General features: G+C 44.4%; 1 protein-coding gene across 3 annotated transcripts in view; it reads right to left on the reverse strand.

Annotated features, from left to right (window-relative positions):
• Positions 1-17612, reverse strand: part of LOC139764559 (CAP-Gly domain-containing linker protein 3-like) — a 47750-nt gene that overhangs the window by 20509 nt on the left and 9629 nt on the right. For all 3 annotated transcript variants that reach the window (XM_071691337.1, XM_071691335.1, XM_071691336.1), the window contains exons 2-5: positions 6265-6461; positions 5894-6115; positions 5454-5667; positions 5075-5191 (exon numbers count right to left, since the gene is read on the reverse strand). In XM_071691337.1, the coding sequence (XP_071547438.1) occupies positions 5075-5191; positions 5454-5667; positions 5894-6115; positions 6265-6458 (747 nt within the window). In that variant the 5' untranslated portion in view covers positions 6459-6461. The remainder of the gene's footprint in view (positions 1-5074; positions 5192-5453; positions 5668-5893; positions 6116-6264; positions 6462-17612) is intronic.

Below are 17612 nucleotides of genomic sequence, written 5' to 3' on the forward strand. Positions count from 1 at the left end.
ACAATACTTGATGATCACTCCTGACAGTTCCTTCTTCTACATAACCAGCCTAAAATAGACTTAACTACCGCTTCTCTTTCTAGTCCTCTCCACACGCCATCCTCTACGAGTCTAGTGCTTCCTGTCCTTCGGGCCATTTCTTAAGCAATCCTAAAGTATCGCCTCTCCTGGAAGTTCTATTCGACAGCCATCCCTCTCTTGGCTTCCCTTTTTGCCATGCAATTACAATTTCCCTCAGGTGCCTCTCCTTATTTGTATCAGGAAGCCTTTTCTTCCGCATCACCGCACGTCTACCTCTTCCCTAAGTATTCCCCAACCCTCTCCCTCACAGCCGCCCCTTTCCGGCAGAGCCGTGAGCCATGGGACTTCTTGGGATCCGCGATGCCACTGGGTTCAGGAGCAAAGCGGCTTCACTTTCTGCTCTACTTCCTGCCATTGTCCGAAAGGTGACCTGTGGCTGAGCCCGGGGGCAGCCAGAGCAGCCTCACAGTGCCCTACAGACAAACACTCCCTCAACACTTCCGGGTGAAAGTAGTCTTAAAAACCCCCCTTCGCCTGTGAAGCCCGCCGCCTGGGGGTGATGCTAGCGGTGGTGCATCATCACCTCAAACGCTGGTGAAACGTAAAACCGTCACAGCCGCGCTGCCCGCACCGTAACTTCCCATCTCCCAACAACCTCCGCTGGCTTATGAATTGCAGTCTGACACGCGAGTACCGACGCAAAATTCCGAAACAATGTGGCAAAACTCTTGGGAGATACGTCCACTTGAGAACATAACGAGCTGCCCATGTGAACCTGTTACTGACAACCAGTACAGCCTACCAAACGTTCAAATCCTCACTACTACACTGCACAATCCAACGACAGAAGCTTGTGAAAAAAAAAAAAAACTGCAACAAACTGATACATTTTATATTTCGTCTTGACAGTGGGCAAGCGGAGCCCTCCCATGAAATGACGATCACGAAATGTGGAGCAGACCGCAGCAATCCAGTCCGAGAATCAGCTTGCCTTCCCGACACAGATTTCAAACATAAACCTGATCCTAAGATCCCCTCGTTCACACTGACACAGTTTGTACTGTGAGAGCTACTTGCTGCACGACATTCTTCGTCAGTTGGTGACCACAGACGCAGGAGGTACGAGCGAGGGCCAGGTACGGAAAAAATATATATAATAGATTTGACGTGGTCATCCCCGGCGTCAGTGTTACTACCTCGTCGAACGCGGGCGAGGGAGGTAGCGCCCGCCCAAGCTGAACAACACTTATGATTCCCGCCACTCACAAAACGTCTCCCACTTACGGCACGAAAACTCTGTCGTAAGCTCCGCAGAAGACACCACTCCAGGTTACGGCGTGGCAATTAATCGTAATCAACGTAATATTACATGTTTCACAAGTCTGGGGGGAAGCATGTTTCCTTCTGGCTTTCCAGCGTGTTCTTGTGGTCGCTGAGAAAGTTTACCGTCAGGTGTGCGTGACTTGGGCGCCAACTGTCCAGTCCCTCCCCCCCACCCTCCATCATCGCGCAAAGTGGTGATGATACGGAATAAACCGTCACAATTGTGTTCTAGTCCACGAAAAGAAAAAGAAAAGAAAAACAACTAATCTACGCTCTGAATTTGTCCAGAACAATGAGGCGTTCCACTCACTACAGCTAAATATATCCGTGGGGGTCTGACTTGCACCTCCCGTAATGTAATGAGGAGGGTGTTATCGACCACCGCTGCTGTGTATGCCTGCCTGCCTGCTCCACCCACCACCTGACCGTCGCCCTTGAAATCAAAGCACTGCGGTTCCAGTGATTTCGGGGAGTTTATAAAGCATTAGAACCTATTGGTTATTTATGTTATTTTTCAATGGAAATATATTTTAAAAAATTAGATTAAACTATGAAAACTATCAAGACAAGTGCAGTGTCAAAATCTATGGGATTACACACCCACATTTCCCTCCCATCAGCACCATCCTCACAATACTATATATATATATATTTTTTTTTTATACTAATCGCCATTTCCCACATTAGCGAGGTAGCGTTAAGAACAGAGGATGAGGACTGGGCCTTTGAGGGAATATCCTCACCTGGCCCCCTTCTCTGTTTCTTCTTTTGGAAAAAAAAAGAGAGGGGAGGATTTCCAGCCTCCCGCTCCCTCCCCTTTTAGTCGCCTTCTACGACACGCAGGGAATACGTGGGAAGTATTCTTTCTCCCCTATCCCCAGGGATATATATATATATATATATATATATATATATATATATATATATATATATATATATATATATATATATATATATATATGCTTGTTTCCTAACCCCTGAGTACCTTCTGCCTTTATGTGCGTGCTAAAGACACAACTCTAGCTCACTATGATTCGACACACTTTCTAAGCTCACTACACCCGTTCACCAAAGCTTTAATGTTAGTGGAGGAGATGCGACGTAGAGCGCATAATCCTCATCTGGAAACTTACCCTCATAAATCAAGTCCTTGATGGTGACTTTCACACACCCCTTCCCCGCGCGGGTGGTGGTGGCGGCGCACACCGAAGATTCAGGCGATTCCAGAAGTCCTCCTTCTCTGATGTTTTGACGAAGCATCCCAGGCTTTCCCTTATTGTTTACAGTACGTCTGTGTTGAGGACGCAATGGAAGCCCATCTTCACGATAAGTACGTCTCGCGTCACGTAGCCTCTCCTACCTAACTACTGCTAACCACACACATGATTTCTGCTTCACCTGCCACACAACAGACTTTATTTTCCTCACGTCTTGAACCGACTTTCATGATCACTTCACTCAGGCCGTTCACTTTCACGCCGCATGCAATACATTGATACCGACAGAATCCCTCAATCACTGGTCCCCGAGATTTGAAAATGTAACGGGTAACGGAATGCAATATTCAATATAACTTGTCTCATTTCAAATGTTTCGTTTCAATAATCCCTTCTTGATTAACACGAGAAATGCAAAGGCCATTAAGACAATGGCTTCATCTCAGCGCAGTTGCATAAACCACTTTGCACGATTGCCTAACCCACTGCAATACTGGGTTACTTAAAAATAACGCGTGCGGAAAAAAAAAAATTGCCTCATTTTCCTGGAAACCTCCTCGTCATGTTCACACGAAGGTAGTGGCATCATAACCATCAGTACACGGCTCCCTGGTCTGCTACAGCATCATCTCCTCTTTCAGCGGACTTCCATCCTGAAGAGATGGTCAAAAAAGCAAGAGAATATACATCTTGAATCATCTAACCTAAAGAAGCAGCAGCATGCAACACCGCACAGCTTTAGTTCTCCTAAGGCCACGGCAGGTTGGGTCAAGTTGCTGCAGTTTATTGACCGGGTGGCCTAGCTTACCCTTGGAGAGATGGCCTTGTGAGAATCAAAGGGCATTCTCTTACGACCAGTAATTTTTGTACCATATCAACAAATAGTTGACCTGTTTCACAATTTATAATTTTCCGATTTTTATTTTCTTTCTAGTATATACATTTTTTTTTGACGAAAATCCTTCTTAAACACAAGTCTGCTTTCCAGTAAAATTAAAGTAAACACCTTCAAATATCTCTTACGCTAGAAAAAAAATGCACAATACTGAAGCTAAGGGTTCAAGTGCAGACACAAGAGTTCTCAACCATGGTGTGGATAGTGTCGGGAGCTGACACCCACTGTGAAAGACTCATACCCGACCTCTGCTCTTAAGGCCATTAAAAGCGACAAACTTATAATTAAGTCAGGATTGTTGTCATTCTATTACTCGAAAGGTCTCATGCAGTCAACTACACTTTACTAAGAACTGCCCTCTTAAATACGTCGGCTATCATCATCAAGAGTAAAACAACGGTTTTGTTAAAATCTGAGTGTAATCTGCCAGCCCAACGTATCCCAATAAGTTAACCGACACCATTAATACACACTACTTTCGTGCCACGAGCCTACGTTAACGCTCTAAAAGTTGAGAGCATTACTTTTGCAATACATGTTGATCCAAGTTTCTCATATAAGAGCCAATAACTACGAAAATAGAAAAAAATAATGCCGACGGTAGGCAATCCGTTAGCACTGCAGGTCAGAATAAAATTTTTAAAGAAGATATTCACCAAAATAACAAAAAAAAAAAGCCACAATTTCGATGTGAATGCTACTAAAGTTGCTATTAGGGCGTGACGGGTGTGGTAGTAATCCTAGCCCAACAGTAACAGCCTAGCCTAGTCAGCGTGACAGTACGTATCTCTTCAATGCATATCGATACCTGCTCTCTCAGTGACTCTCGCCATGTCGGTCATGCAAGGTAGGCAACATTACATATAATACAGCTAGATTAAAATTGTTCTCTAAGACAGGGGGGAAAACAAACTTATCTGTCGTAAGGAGAGAGAGAGAGAGAGAGAGAGAGAGAGAGAGAGAGAGAGAGAGAGAGAGAGAGAGAGAGAGAGAGAGAGTGTTCATCCTCGGCGGGCGAGTTTGTGCATGACTAGGTGTGCGTGTATGTACACAGTAATCGGTGGAAAAAAAAAAATTCTTCCGGAACATTACACCGACTTTCTAGTGAAGTAAAAAGCATAAATTATCTTGTCCATCATGTGATATCGATATTTCGCCTGCACACGATTCTTTGGAGCAATTTTTACTGATGGCTTAGGAATGCAACACCTACCACTAGCGGACACTTGTCATATCGCTTAAAGTTACGAGTCGCGAAATCTCTGATAAGAGGTTAGATATGGAGTGATTTGACATATTTTCGTAATGACAACACCAAGAAAACGCAAATCAATATGTAAAATTCAGAATTTCATAATATATATATATATATATATATATATATATATATATATATTCTCAATTTTACATATGTTTGCGTTTTCGTAGTACTGTCATTACATTTGGGAACTTAAGTTTTTATGTGTAGCCACGTTTTATCTTAATATAATCATTGTTCGAACAAATTCTTAATAAAAACACAAAATGTGCGGCAGTACCTCAACTTAAGAAGAGGTATAATGAGGTTTCTAATTAGAGTTCTATTCAAGGAGGTTAAGGCTTGAGTCTCGTTACTGACCAAGAGGGCGGTTGGCGGGTCTCCCACACCGTTGCTGCCGGCCTTCACGGCGTAGTGGAGCAGCGTCATGTCCGTCAGGGCGTCCCGGTCATCCACGTGGCACCCCATGCCCAGCAGCTGCGGGAGGGTGGAAACATAATCTATCAAGGAGGAAAAATAAATCAACAGCCCCTCTGGGTTATCAGATGCGTTACACCAAAATGGGCCAATGTTATGGCTGCCAAAATATACCTGCCACTTATTGATGGGTGAATGGTTGTAAGTGAAGAATTCAAGTCTTATACAGTCCATCATATACCACCAGGAACATTTCCAGTGGAAACTACAGCAGAAAATATCCATTTACCACAACCTTGCCTGAAGGGGTCAGCGCACTAACCTGGTTGACAAAGTGATGTATGTTGTGCTGGACTTGCGGCACCCACTGCCTCATGACAGCGAACACGTGGGCAGGAGTGGTAGTGGGACGCCGCAGGAGGGATGCACACCCAATACATACGGGGTCGAAGAAGGCCAGGTCTCGGCGGGCGCACTGGCCACAAAGTGGCGCGTCCACCGGCGGGTGGGTGACGGGTGCGCTCCGCGGCTCGCGCCTACCGACCCAACAAACGCATCATTATCACCCCAAACTGTAACTTATTAAACTATGAACCATCTGATAAATCAGTTACGTATGCATTACAAAAAGAATAAATAACTGCAATGCTTTGGTATTAAGATAATAAATTGTAGTCAATAGCAGAATTATAAGAATTCTTATGCTACCTCAAGGAAGTTGTCTTATGCTTCGAATCACAATAATAACTATGGCTCTCCAACCTGTGCGCCAGCACCTCCTTTTGTTCTTGACTGTCACTTTTATGATGACTGGCTGCCTTGGGCTGTTCGGGCGTATGGGCTTTCTTGTTGGTATTGCTAGGGGCGGGATGTGAGGGTGCGGCGTCTCTGTCCTGTTGCTGCGCGGCCGGTGAGGGAGTCTGGTTGTCACTGTGGCAGCCGTCACAACTGTAACGGCCGCTGTCCTCAAGTCGCGAGCCGTCCCTGATTACGGGGGACCACAGAAGAACATACAGGTCAGGAAGTGTGGCATTCCTCAACACTCCGCCACTCTGTAAATACTCAAAATGTGGGAAATAAACATCTTCATATATATCAGATAAATGTGCAAAAGGTTCACGGAAGTAGCTCACCTGTCTACCTCACTGCCCAGGTCGCTACCCCCGCTTCCCCGGCCACTACTGCTGTGGTCACTGTTGGAGTCACTGTCGTAGCCAGGTGGGTAGTCCCCTTTGGGCGAGTACTTGTGAGACCCCGGGTAGTGGGCCAAGCTAGGGCCAGGGCACCTACCCTCCCCTCTCTCGTCACTCACTCCCACCACCACCATTACCTAAAAGCAGGAGAGAACAAACTATACATTCATATCCTTCTTTTGGTGACTGTAAATCTCTATCCCAAAATTACATCATTCTGTAACATTACCAACAAAATGCTGTTCGAGTGGCACCTGAAACGCTCGCCTTTAAGCTGACGCCAACAGCGAGCATTTCCTCAACCGATGATGAACAGAATCATTAGGCTACTGCTCTCGCCATGACTAAAATCACTCTGGAAGCAGCCATAAGCAGCCGCAAATCGAGTCAAAACCTTAAGGTTAAAAACCATTTCATGCTTTAGTTCTGAAGCGTTAATACCACTGGAGAATACACGAATCATATGTAACCCGGAAAGCTGTTTCGGCACGAACCCCGGGGCCAGGCGTGTGTGCGTGCGTGGTGAGGAATGCGCGCACCCATGAGGCCGTTGAAAACAATGAGCCGCCATATTTCCCTTCCTCCCTCACCCTTGTTGGCTGGGTCGGCAGTACTTCTCTTAACACTGCTCCCGTTACAGCTTCCTGTTGCTGACAATGTTCTTGTGTAGCCTTCTGTTCCTGTTTTTAGAGGCCAGTTGTTGGTGTCTCGTTGTTGTGAGTGTTTTTTCGACTCGGGTCTCTGGCAATTTTCGATAAATGTTATGTTGTTCTTAGGAATGTTATACGATTTTGCAAGGTTCTTTAAAATCTTTCGCTGTTACGCACCGCCGTTAATTCTGTTACGCTCGTTACTTGGGCTACTGTTGTTGACTGAATCATTATTATTTTGGCAGTCATTAAACTATTTACTTAGGCTACTACAGTAGCTGCACATGTTTTCTACAGCAACTGTTGGCTACACAAACATAATCTCTGTTATCTTTGTCAGCTACAGGGCCGTTACTGACGCCTCCCGCTCTTGGTTACGCTATCGCTTATCAGTTTACTGTTGTTTGATAATACTATCACTACTAGTCTATCGGTTACGTATATGACCACTACTGGCGTACTTCTGTTACATATAGCATAGTTTAATCTACTGCGAGTCTGCTGTCATGTGGTTGTCACCAATTGTGTCGCTTTCTTTTGGGTGTTAATCTTTTGCTACACTGCTATTATTTGTGTCAACTTTACACACAACCTCTTGAGGTCCAGTAACACTCTTGTCATCTTTGTTTACACATCTTAAGGTCCTAGTGACGCTGCTGCTGCTGCAAGGCTCAATGCCGTTGCGGTGTCGCTAAGATCAACAGTGAGGTCTGAACTGCGGTTTCTGTCCACAGTAAAAATCTCCCCACAGCTATGTTTACTGTCGTTCGTGCCGCTAGACCCAGAATGTATGTATACATATGTTTGATTTAGAAGCTATCATTAAGCTAGCATCCGTAACACACACACACACACACACACACACACACACACACACACACACACACACACACAGAGTACAAAATAAACCTTACTACTTTTATTCTGTGTTGCCATGGAAAAGGTTTCTCTTATTACTCCACGTTTTTCTTAAATAGTTAACTTTTAAAATTTTGTTTTACCTGCGTTCTCAATTCTATCTGTTTAACAAACGATACACGTAGATGTTTGCCTTTATACTACTATAATCTAACGAGTTGAGTGAAATAAATAAGATACTTTAGAAACTCAGATCTGAAGAAACAAACAAGTCCTCCATCCATCATGGTTGTGGTGTGGAACTGAAGGGAGTGTATGAAACTAGGGTTTTCTCCATGAAGTCAGTGTATCAAGAGCTAACAGAACAACACTCACAGTATCATTCATGACCTTCTCAAAGTCTCATGAAACTCACAGAGTTAGGTGTGATGGAAATCGCACAGGCGACCGCATATATCTTGAGTACAGGTGAACAAAGCTGTGTTGAAGTGCTCAAAGTACGGACATTGGACTAAGGCCATGTCCAGAGGGACGCCTACATTTGGAACTACTACTGTTACGCTCTGCTCAGGCATATGTTTTCAAGTACTAGCTCTCTTTCTCGTACTGAACACACACACCAGAATTCGAACCTGCGTTATAACACGGGAGTGGAGAGGCAGAACACTGGTTACATTCAATATTGCTAACCATTTTCCTGTCTTTAGTATTAAAGCACCAACAATAATGCTCGCCATAATATAAACATACTGGGCACAAACCATATCCTCTATATCGTGGAAACCCAACGTAATATGCATTGCAAAATCTGCTTTCCGAAAGCTTTTGGGAAGCTGTACAGTTGTAATTACTTCTTTCGTAAGCAGCTATTTGAACATCGACAGGGATCTACTTTACCCCATTATGAAGAGCTGCTCAATCATCATTCCTCAAACTTTTTCTTAGCCGGAGTGGACTCCAAAGCAGGGCTTCCGTCTCACTAACTCTCTTGGCATTACCTAACTCCAACCATCCTTCTTCGTCCGTTGTGATGCTGCTGCCCATCCGTATTCTACAGGTATTACTTTGGCTCACTGCTTTCGTGAGCTGTATGCATGTATGCTTGCCACCACACGCATGGCATTCCGTCTGCCTGCTGCTCCCCATGGATGTTTTTGCGTGAAGACCAACCGCGCCAGGATTGACCGTTATGGCAACTCCTTCCCTCAAGCAGCTAAGCTGTGCAAACGTTCCTTCTTTCATCCTTCCCTTTTCCTATTACCTTCCCACCTTTAAGACACAGGACTACAGACACTAAAGAAATTCTGATCCCATTTTACAATCTCCTGGGATCGCCATACTAAGGCATGTTTTGCCCGTGCCACGACGGTCGCGATAAAGAAAAAAGAAAAAAAATGATCAGACTTCCAGTTAAACATTTCTCGGACTCACGGGCTTTCAGAGATACGAGTTTTCATTTACTTGTACCCCCAATTACCCTATAGACAGCTCCCGTCATTTCTACAGTTACTTCAGTCAACAATTATGCCAAGGCCTGGTGACAGCTAACTCAGTGTCCAGACACAAGGCCACATCCTCTCTCGTCCAGCAGCCCCCCAACCCCCCACTTGGTCTGGATACCTTGTGGTGCGTAACAATAAAGTCAACTTCCCTTGTTCCGTTTTCCCAGTCCCGTTTTCTTCTGATTTCCCTGTCATCATCTACCTCGCGGCTCACTTATTATTTACTCATCGTTGTAGTGATGAACGATATCAAGTTTAAAAATCTTGCTCTTAATTTCACTATATATATATATATATATATATATATATATATATATGAACCGAGTTGTTCTCTGCATGGGTAACTACAAGCCCTAATCATGATAATCTAATGTACACACACAGACGCAGACACACATACACACAAACACATCATATTTACTACAGCCTAAGGCAGATGGTTAAAAACAAAACCCGACAGGAGGACGAACAGCTGGGTGGCTGAGAACCGACTGCCGCGTCAAAGATATGAACCCAGGCTGGCCCGTGTGTGAAATTATATAATCGGTATGCTAACCACTGACCTACGATGGCTCCCCAGTAGCATTAATTCAAAACTCTCTGTACGAGCGAGCAACAACAGTACTTCCGCCTCATCCCATCTGGTCTTCCCGACGGAAGTATCTGGGTTGAGTTCGGTGATCTCCCAAACCGGCCTGGGTTCTCTGCCCGCCCCGCCCCCCCTCTCCGTGTGAGGCGCCATCCCGTGCTAGGCGCCGACGGCGGCAGCTGTGGCGGTAAACATCCACCAAGCGATTCTCGCGGCCTCACCCAAGACTCACGGCTCCAAGTTCCTGTCATGAGGTAATCCCAGGAAACCTGTTCACATGATACGCTGTAATAAAACGTCTCCCACACAAGGCTACATCCATGCCACAAACTCAGTATCCGCAACACTGTGATATGCTGACAAGATGTAAAACATCTCATTCGCGAATTTTACCATGAAACGGAGAATGGAGGAACACGAACTATCACTTGATCGGGAAGACACTGGTGGAATAAACAGCAGATATCACTGTTAGGTAACGGTGACGTAACAATAACTGCCTCTAGCCGCCTTGGAGAACCTGCCAGTCATCACATTACAATACTGAAAACTAGGAACAAATGTCTGGCGGTCGACACCAACGCCGTCGTCTGCGAAATTCAATAACCACGTCCAGATTCAAAGCCTTGTTTCTTGCGGCCGATGCGGTCTGGATGTAGGTTAGGCTGGTCGCTAAGACGTCACACCGTCCGACACCAACGCCTGGGTGACCTGCCCATGACAACAGACTTTGTACGTTTAGTGGCCTGCTTCCACGACTCGCATGCTACGAAATTTATTTACCGATTTAGAATCACTTAAAACGACGGTGTGATGCAAGAACTTCGTTCTTTTTTTTTAAACAACTATTTAAATTCCTTGCCTTCTCAGCGCATGAGCAAACTAAGGAAGTGGTTTACGTGGTTTCCATGATAATGGGGTTTCTCCGCGCACACACGCACCGGATGCAGAAGTTTCCCTAGATTCATCTGGTTTTAAAGGTTCTGTTTATGATGGGGTCCCGTGGCACTCTCGTCCCATACGATCTTGTTCTACGGTTGTCACGGCGGTTCTTTACAATGATGTGGGAGGAGTTTCACTGTGGACACAAATGGAAGCGGGTCACAGATGATCTCGGCGTCGGGTTGATGAAATATGTGATAATTTCCAGTCCACTTTTAAAGATTAACGAAAACAAAAGTACGTGAAACAAATGGCATAAAATATTTACAGCTAGATAATGGGATGTCTAAAATCTAGCATAACAATGGCAGCTGTGGATTCCTCCTGTCAGTCCGTTCGAATTCACGACCACCAGTCGAATCTTCCACCTACCTATCTTTTACTGTTGCAATTCGACACCTTATTAAAATAAGCTTATGTCAGAAATATCAAGGAACTAACTCTGGAAAAATGGACATATTTTCCTTTTTTCGTCGTATGATCATCAATGGATATAAGTTCCATAAATAAGATGAAGTCAAGAGGGGCTGGTGTTTTCCCGGCATCAGGTCCTACCTTCCTGCCTGCGAGGAGCTGTGGCCTTGAGGCTTCCTGTCTCCCCCCAGCAGCCACTCGTGCATTTTATTATGATTTATCGTCTTATTTACAGCAGTTTTTCCATGGGTCTTCATCTCGATTCAATTCCCAAGTCACTATCCCGTTTCTCCGGTCACAATTCCACTTTTTTTCTCTCTATTCACTTGTACCTTTTCTTTTACCTCTTTTTATGAAACTGTGTTAAGTCCAGCACTTCAATAGGACCGTCTGCTCCTGTAGATCAGCGAACAGGAGATGGGTTAGAGTCTATGGTCTCAGGTAGGATAAAGAGTGTTTTAAAACACTATAGATACTGAAGACGACCTGATAAGAGAAATATCGGTTAAGACGCAGAAAAAACGTGGAAAAAGAAGAAAAAAATAAACTATGCTACGTATCCAGCAAATATTCCCTGTGCGAAGGAAAAACACTATGTAACGGATGAACTGAGCAGCAGAACCTGCGGACAAACATAACTAGGCTATACACAGGACACGCCAATGAAGATTTACAAGGGAAAATATAAGAACACTAGGCTATACACAGGACACACCGATGAAGATTTACGAGGGAGAATATAAGAATACTAGGCAATACACAGGACACACCAATGAAGATTTATAAGAAGGGAAAATATAAGAATCAAAACATAAGGACGTGTATCATCGACAGGGGTGAAGGAAAACAGGGCACGAAAGTACCGCACGCTGCCTGGAATGTGCGCACTTCCGCAGACCCAGCGAGCTCAAAAGAGAATCCTTGATTATAGTTGCATCCTGCATACCTGAACGTGATGTCTTCTTGCCATGTTTTAGAGTCACGTTTTCTAAGAACGGTGACACAATGCATATAGAAAATTCATCATCAATGGAATATCGTGAAGCCAGGAGTAAAGCTTTACATATTACCAATTGTCACACACAATCCCTCCCTGCTACAGTTTGTTCATATTGGCTGATTAATTTGCCTCACCTCAAGATTGTTCGATTATTTTATATTATTTGCATACGGGCAAGCAGATGGTAATATTGTAAAACATGTCAAATAACCATCAAAATGACAATACCATAAATTCTGTGAAAAAATTTGGGTTAACCTAGGGGTTAGCGTTCCCAACTATCACGCCGAAGGTCCCGGGTTCGAATCCTTGTTGTTGGAGGGCATTATATATATCCTGAAACGAGTAATGCGTCCCAGCTTTTGGCAAAATATTTATTATTTCAATCGGCCATTGTCCTCGTGAGATGTTTATACATGTCCCAACCTCTATGACTGCTGCTTCTCAGTTTTTGTGCGATTAACCCCAAGAGGATAGACCGCTTCTATTCACCTAATGTACACGAGCTGTTTAAATTTGATGATAATTTACCATAACTAACACATGCAACCCAAACCACTCTATATTTGATTAGCTTTGTTGTGTTAGGTTTGATTAGATCAGGTTAGGATTAGGTAAGGCTTCCTCTTGTTTATCTTCTCCTCGGGAGCCCATGTGCAATAAAAAGCAATAAATAAAGACGCTAGAAATATTTCTGCAATAATAACAAAACAAAGCCGTTGGAACTGTCCTCGACCCCCCACGACCAACGAACGTGTGACCCCCCCTCCCCTACCGACCTCCCGCACCGGTTCCACCCACCCTGTTTTGCGCGCGTTAATGCCAGGAACAGGTTCAGGAGTTTTTACGGTAAGCAGCGCGGAAACTGACTCACCTGCTATAATACCTCGCCATCATGTGTCCACATTGTGACGCCGATGCAATGATGTCATGGGTGTTTTGTAATCTATGTACGACGGGGGTCGGTATACAACAACCTTGGCCATGACCGGGGTCATTGCAAAAGCGTCTTGTTAAAAAAGTGTTGACACGTCTACACGGCAATTATAGCGGGTGCAATCAATCACATACGAGCTGGTAGGACAATGATGGCCTCTCATGCTGGCAGTACAAGAGCTGGTTCGGACGGACATGTACCGCCGTCATCATAGCCCCTCTCTCTATAACCCTCCCGGGCTGAGGTTACCTTCCTCAGATAATGCTAGGCTAACCCTACTTTCCTCCTTTCTCCTCCCGTTTATATATCTGCTAACCCCACTTTCCTCCTTTCTCCTCCCGTTTATATAATTCTTTTGTTTTATTTCAGCTCATACAGTCCATTCAGTATGATTTATCCTCAAAGCCAAACGACGGTACATGTGAAAAATACATAAGCCGAGTCCAACATGACTGATGCGGTGCGGAGCTTAACTGGCGTCGGGGGAAAATTTCCTCGGCTGTCGCGGTGTTTCTTGCCATATGTGGCGGCTCTCTAGCCAGGACTTACGCTGCGACGCGAAGCTAAGAAACAGATGATAATCGCCGCTACTGTAACGCTGCCTAAGGTACCCAGTAATATTCAAATTAGCCACGAGGTGGTCTCCATTACGACTAACACATGACTGCGCTCAACGAGACGCCGATACAGTGCGTAGTTCGGGTAACACTTAGTTATGCATGGGTACCGTGAGTTTGTCTTACAGTAATTCTTACACGGTAAAAGAGACTCTGTCGGAGGAAATACAGAGCATTTCCTATGCAACCATGTTAATTTGTACAAAACATGCATATAAGAGATGCACCGCATAATAATGATAGGATAATTACCCTGAGGTTTTGCTTGGATTTACCAGTTACGTTGTTTAGAAACATTCATGCTACGTCAACGCTTGTGGTTCATTAAGAAGATTAGCTTTAAAATACATGACAATCAACTTAGAATGACCAGTCAGTGACCATCTGGCTACTGCGATCGAGTCGATTTACTTGGTTTCGGTTGCAGTAGGTTATACCACGCCATACTTACCCTTACTTAGCGAACAGCAATTGTATATATATATATATATATATATATATATATATATATATATATATATATATATATATATATATATATATATTATCCCTGGGGATAGGGGAGAAAGAATACTTCCCACGTATTCCCTGCGTGTCGTAGAAGGCGACTAAAAGGGGAGGGAGCGGGGGGCTGGAAATCCTCCCCTCTCAATTCTTTTTTTTTTTTTTGATTTTCCAAAAGAAGGAACAGAGAAGGGGGCCAGGTGAGGATATTCCCTCAGTGGCCCAGTTCTCTGTTCTTAACGCTACCTCGCTAACGCGGGAAATGGCGAATAGTTTGAAAAAAAAAAAAAAAAAAAAAAAAATATATATATATATATATATATATATATATATATATATATATATATATATATGATACGCTAGAGTACTATAGTTTCATATACGTGTCCTCTATGATGTAATTTATCTCTTGTATCATCCAAGTTACAGTAATGCAGTCTCATCCACTGGTCCTCTTGAGGTTATGTGTGGTCGATTTCACATTCCGACACAATAAAAGTTTCACAAAACTATGTCACGTGTGGCTGGAGTATATAGTTTCATTCATAAGCTGGTATTTTTAAGGTATGTGTAATAGGGGATGAACTGATTCTGGGTAAATGGAACAATAAGATTTTGACGCTACTAACCACGGGAACTGAGCAAGAGGGGTAGCGTCAGGCGAGGTCGTTCACTGGACACGTTCACTAACTCGCAAGAACACAGCGGTGGTGTTCATCCACTTGCTGAGTTCACAGGGGATGACAAAGATTTTCTGACAATGAGAACGAGAGTCCATTCTTGACCACGCCCGTCATTAGGTGCTGCCTCATACTGTGGCCTGACCTGACACCTAGCACACACTACAAGTGCCTCCTGAATTCGGCAAGCGATCGAACCCAGGTCCTACGTAGGTGCCAGTACTGAACCATCCAAGCAAGCTTACGTGGACCCTCAACATGTTATATAACCGCCTCATCAGTTCGGTTATCTTCTGGACCTTATCATGTGGACAGTGTTTATACGATGTTTACGTTTCCCGTGGAACTATAGGTGAGCGTGAGTAAATCCCCTGCTGGAGGTACTAGTCTCATATAAAGATCCATAAACTAGTTGCCACATCTATTTCCCAAGACTTTACCATGTAATTCCCACACCGTCCATTTTCAGAGACAAGCTCTTCCGCTGGTACATTCCACCCGACCAACCAATAGCGTTGGATTTCTTAACGATCACAGTAATCGGGAGGGAATGACAGGCGATTTTGTTTTGTGCAAGAAGCAGGGCGTAGCGTCGTCCGTCAGCGTCCAATTCCCTGCGTAAAAGGGGATTTGAACGTCGTAAATGAACAGCAATCTTCATCGCGAGACATGAGCTCTTAGCCGCATCGACCACAGGATTTTATAAAATTCACGCGGTTTTGATCATGTACTGAGCTGCTGATGTCTTGTTCTGAATGAACGAGGAATTTTGATTATACACAGGAACCTACTTTAAGTACTCTGCAACACTTCCAACCACACATGAATATGGTCCATAAAATCGTATCGAGCGAGTGGTATGTCATTCTCGTCGAGTGAAGGAATGTGCCTCTAAACTTGAGCCCGAGCTTGCTCGTCTATACAGCTTCTGTTTTAAAAGACATAACTTTTCCCCTCTACTGTATCGACCTGCTGTGCTCTCGTATGCAGTTTCCAAAGCCTATGAATCCCTCCTCACCATCAGTTTCCTCCGGACATCTTGAACGCGCAAAATCTCACACGTACGAACGACATTCGTAAACAATATCTATGAGTTCCTAAACCTTGTACATCACGTCCCGTCACTGGTGGTAATGTAAGACACCGCTCCACACCAGGTGCGGAGGGTGGCAGCTGGTGCGGTCGATACACTGGACACCCTGTCTTGCTGAGCGACACCTTGACAAAAGTCCTGTGTACAAGGAGAATTATAGTCTGATAATGTGTATTTCAGAATATGATATATATATATATATATATATATATATATATATATATATATATATATATATATATATATATATATACACAAGGGGCAAGCGGAGGCAAACTAATGTATTCATGAGCTGTAAGGTCTATTCTCAAATGTGTTCTTCAGGAGCGTATTGTGCGAGTTAATCAAAGGAAGACCACGAAGACCACTAAGGTCTTCAGTCCTCACTCCTTTACCCGGCAAGGGCGATGACAGCAGCCATAAGGAAAGTCACTCCCTCTCCTCAGTAATGATGAAAACTGTTTTCATGTGTTGTTCCTTCCCTTCTCACTGGTAATACTGAAAACTATTTTTTTTCCTCAGTTTAAATCAGCATGTAACATTGTCCTAAATGAAGGGGCGTCCCTCTAAAAATTAAGTTTCTTCAGATATATCAAACACCTCAGCACGGAAGCTTCTCCGAGCTGAGGCGAGGTGTGGATGCACCTCAGCACGGAAGCTTCTCTGAGCTGAGGCGAAGTGTGGATGCACCTCAGCACGGAAGCTTCTGCGAGCTGAGGCGAAGTGTGGATGCGGCTTCATATTACAGCGCAGCATAGCTTAAAACTACATCGATCAATGCTCTTCTCCCAATTTCTACGCGACATCGTAATAGTGTTGAACGAACTAGTTCTGTGTGTGTGAGTCAGCAGGACGGTGAGTGAAAGTGAGGGACACCAACCGGACAACAAGACTAGTGGGATGCTGCGATTGTTATCGGTAACAGAGGAGGACTGGAGGATTCAATGACCACCAACACCCGTGGATCAGCGGCATTAGGAAGCACGCTTGGCTTGACAGGGGGAAACAATGCTAGCGTTCCGGCCGGGCTTGTGGGATCAACAACGCATTATCTTACATGAATACGTAATCCAGTCACGCTCTGCCAACCCTCACAATTACATCTAATACATTTTCTTTTTTGCTCTTTTACTCATATACGCAACCGACGATCTAACAATGCCGTAGGGGGTATAATTATAAGCATTAAATCAGGGAGAACTTGAATTAGTCTCGGGTTGTTTGAACTTGGGAATGTAAAGGAGCCGCTGTTTACTTGAGGGGGTTTCATACGAACGCTTCTCACGGCTACATGACAACATATGCTAATTTTAGACAGCATCATTTGCCTCCTGGCGGCTGCGGCTGCGGCGTGCCCCACGTGGTCAGCTGTGGTGTGTGGCCTGCGATCGTGAAACACTATCCACGATACACTGGTCCCCCTCCTCCACACACACACACACCCAATATGCGAGTTATCATGTTTCGTGTTGGCAAAATGTCAGAGGAAGTGTGATGATACA

The sequence above is a fragment of the Panulirus ornatus genome, chromosome 50 (genome assembly GCF_036320965.1).
Source record: "Panulirus ornatus isolate Po-2019 chromosome 50, ASM3632096v1, whole genome shotgun sequence".
In the NCBI taxonomy this organism is placed as follows: domain Eukaryota; kingdom Metazoa; phylum Arthropoda; class Malacostraca; order Decapoda; family Palinuridae; genus Panulirus; species Panulirus ornatus.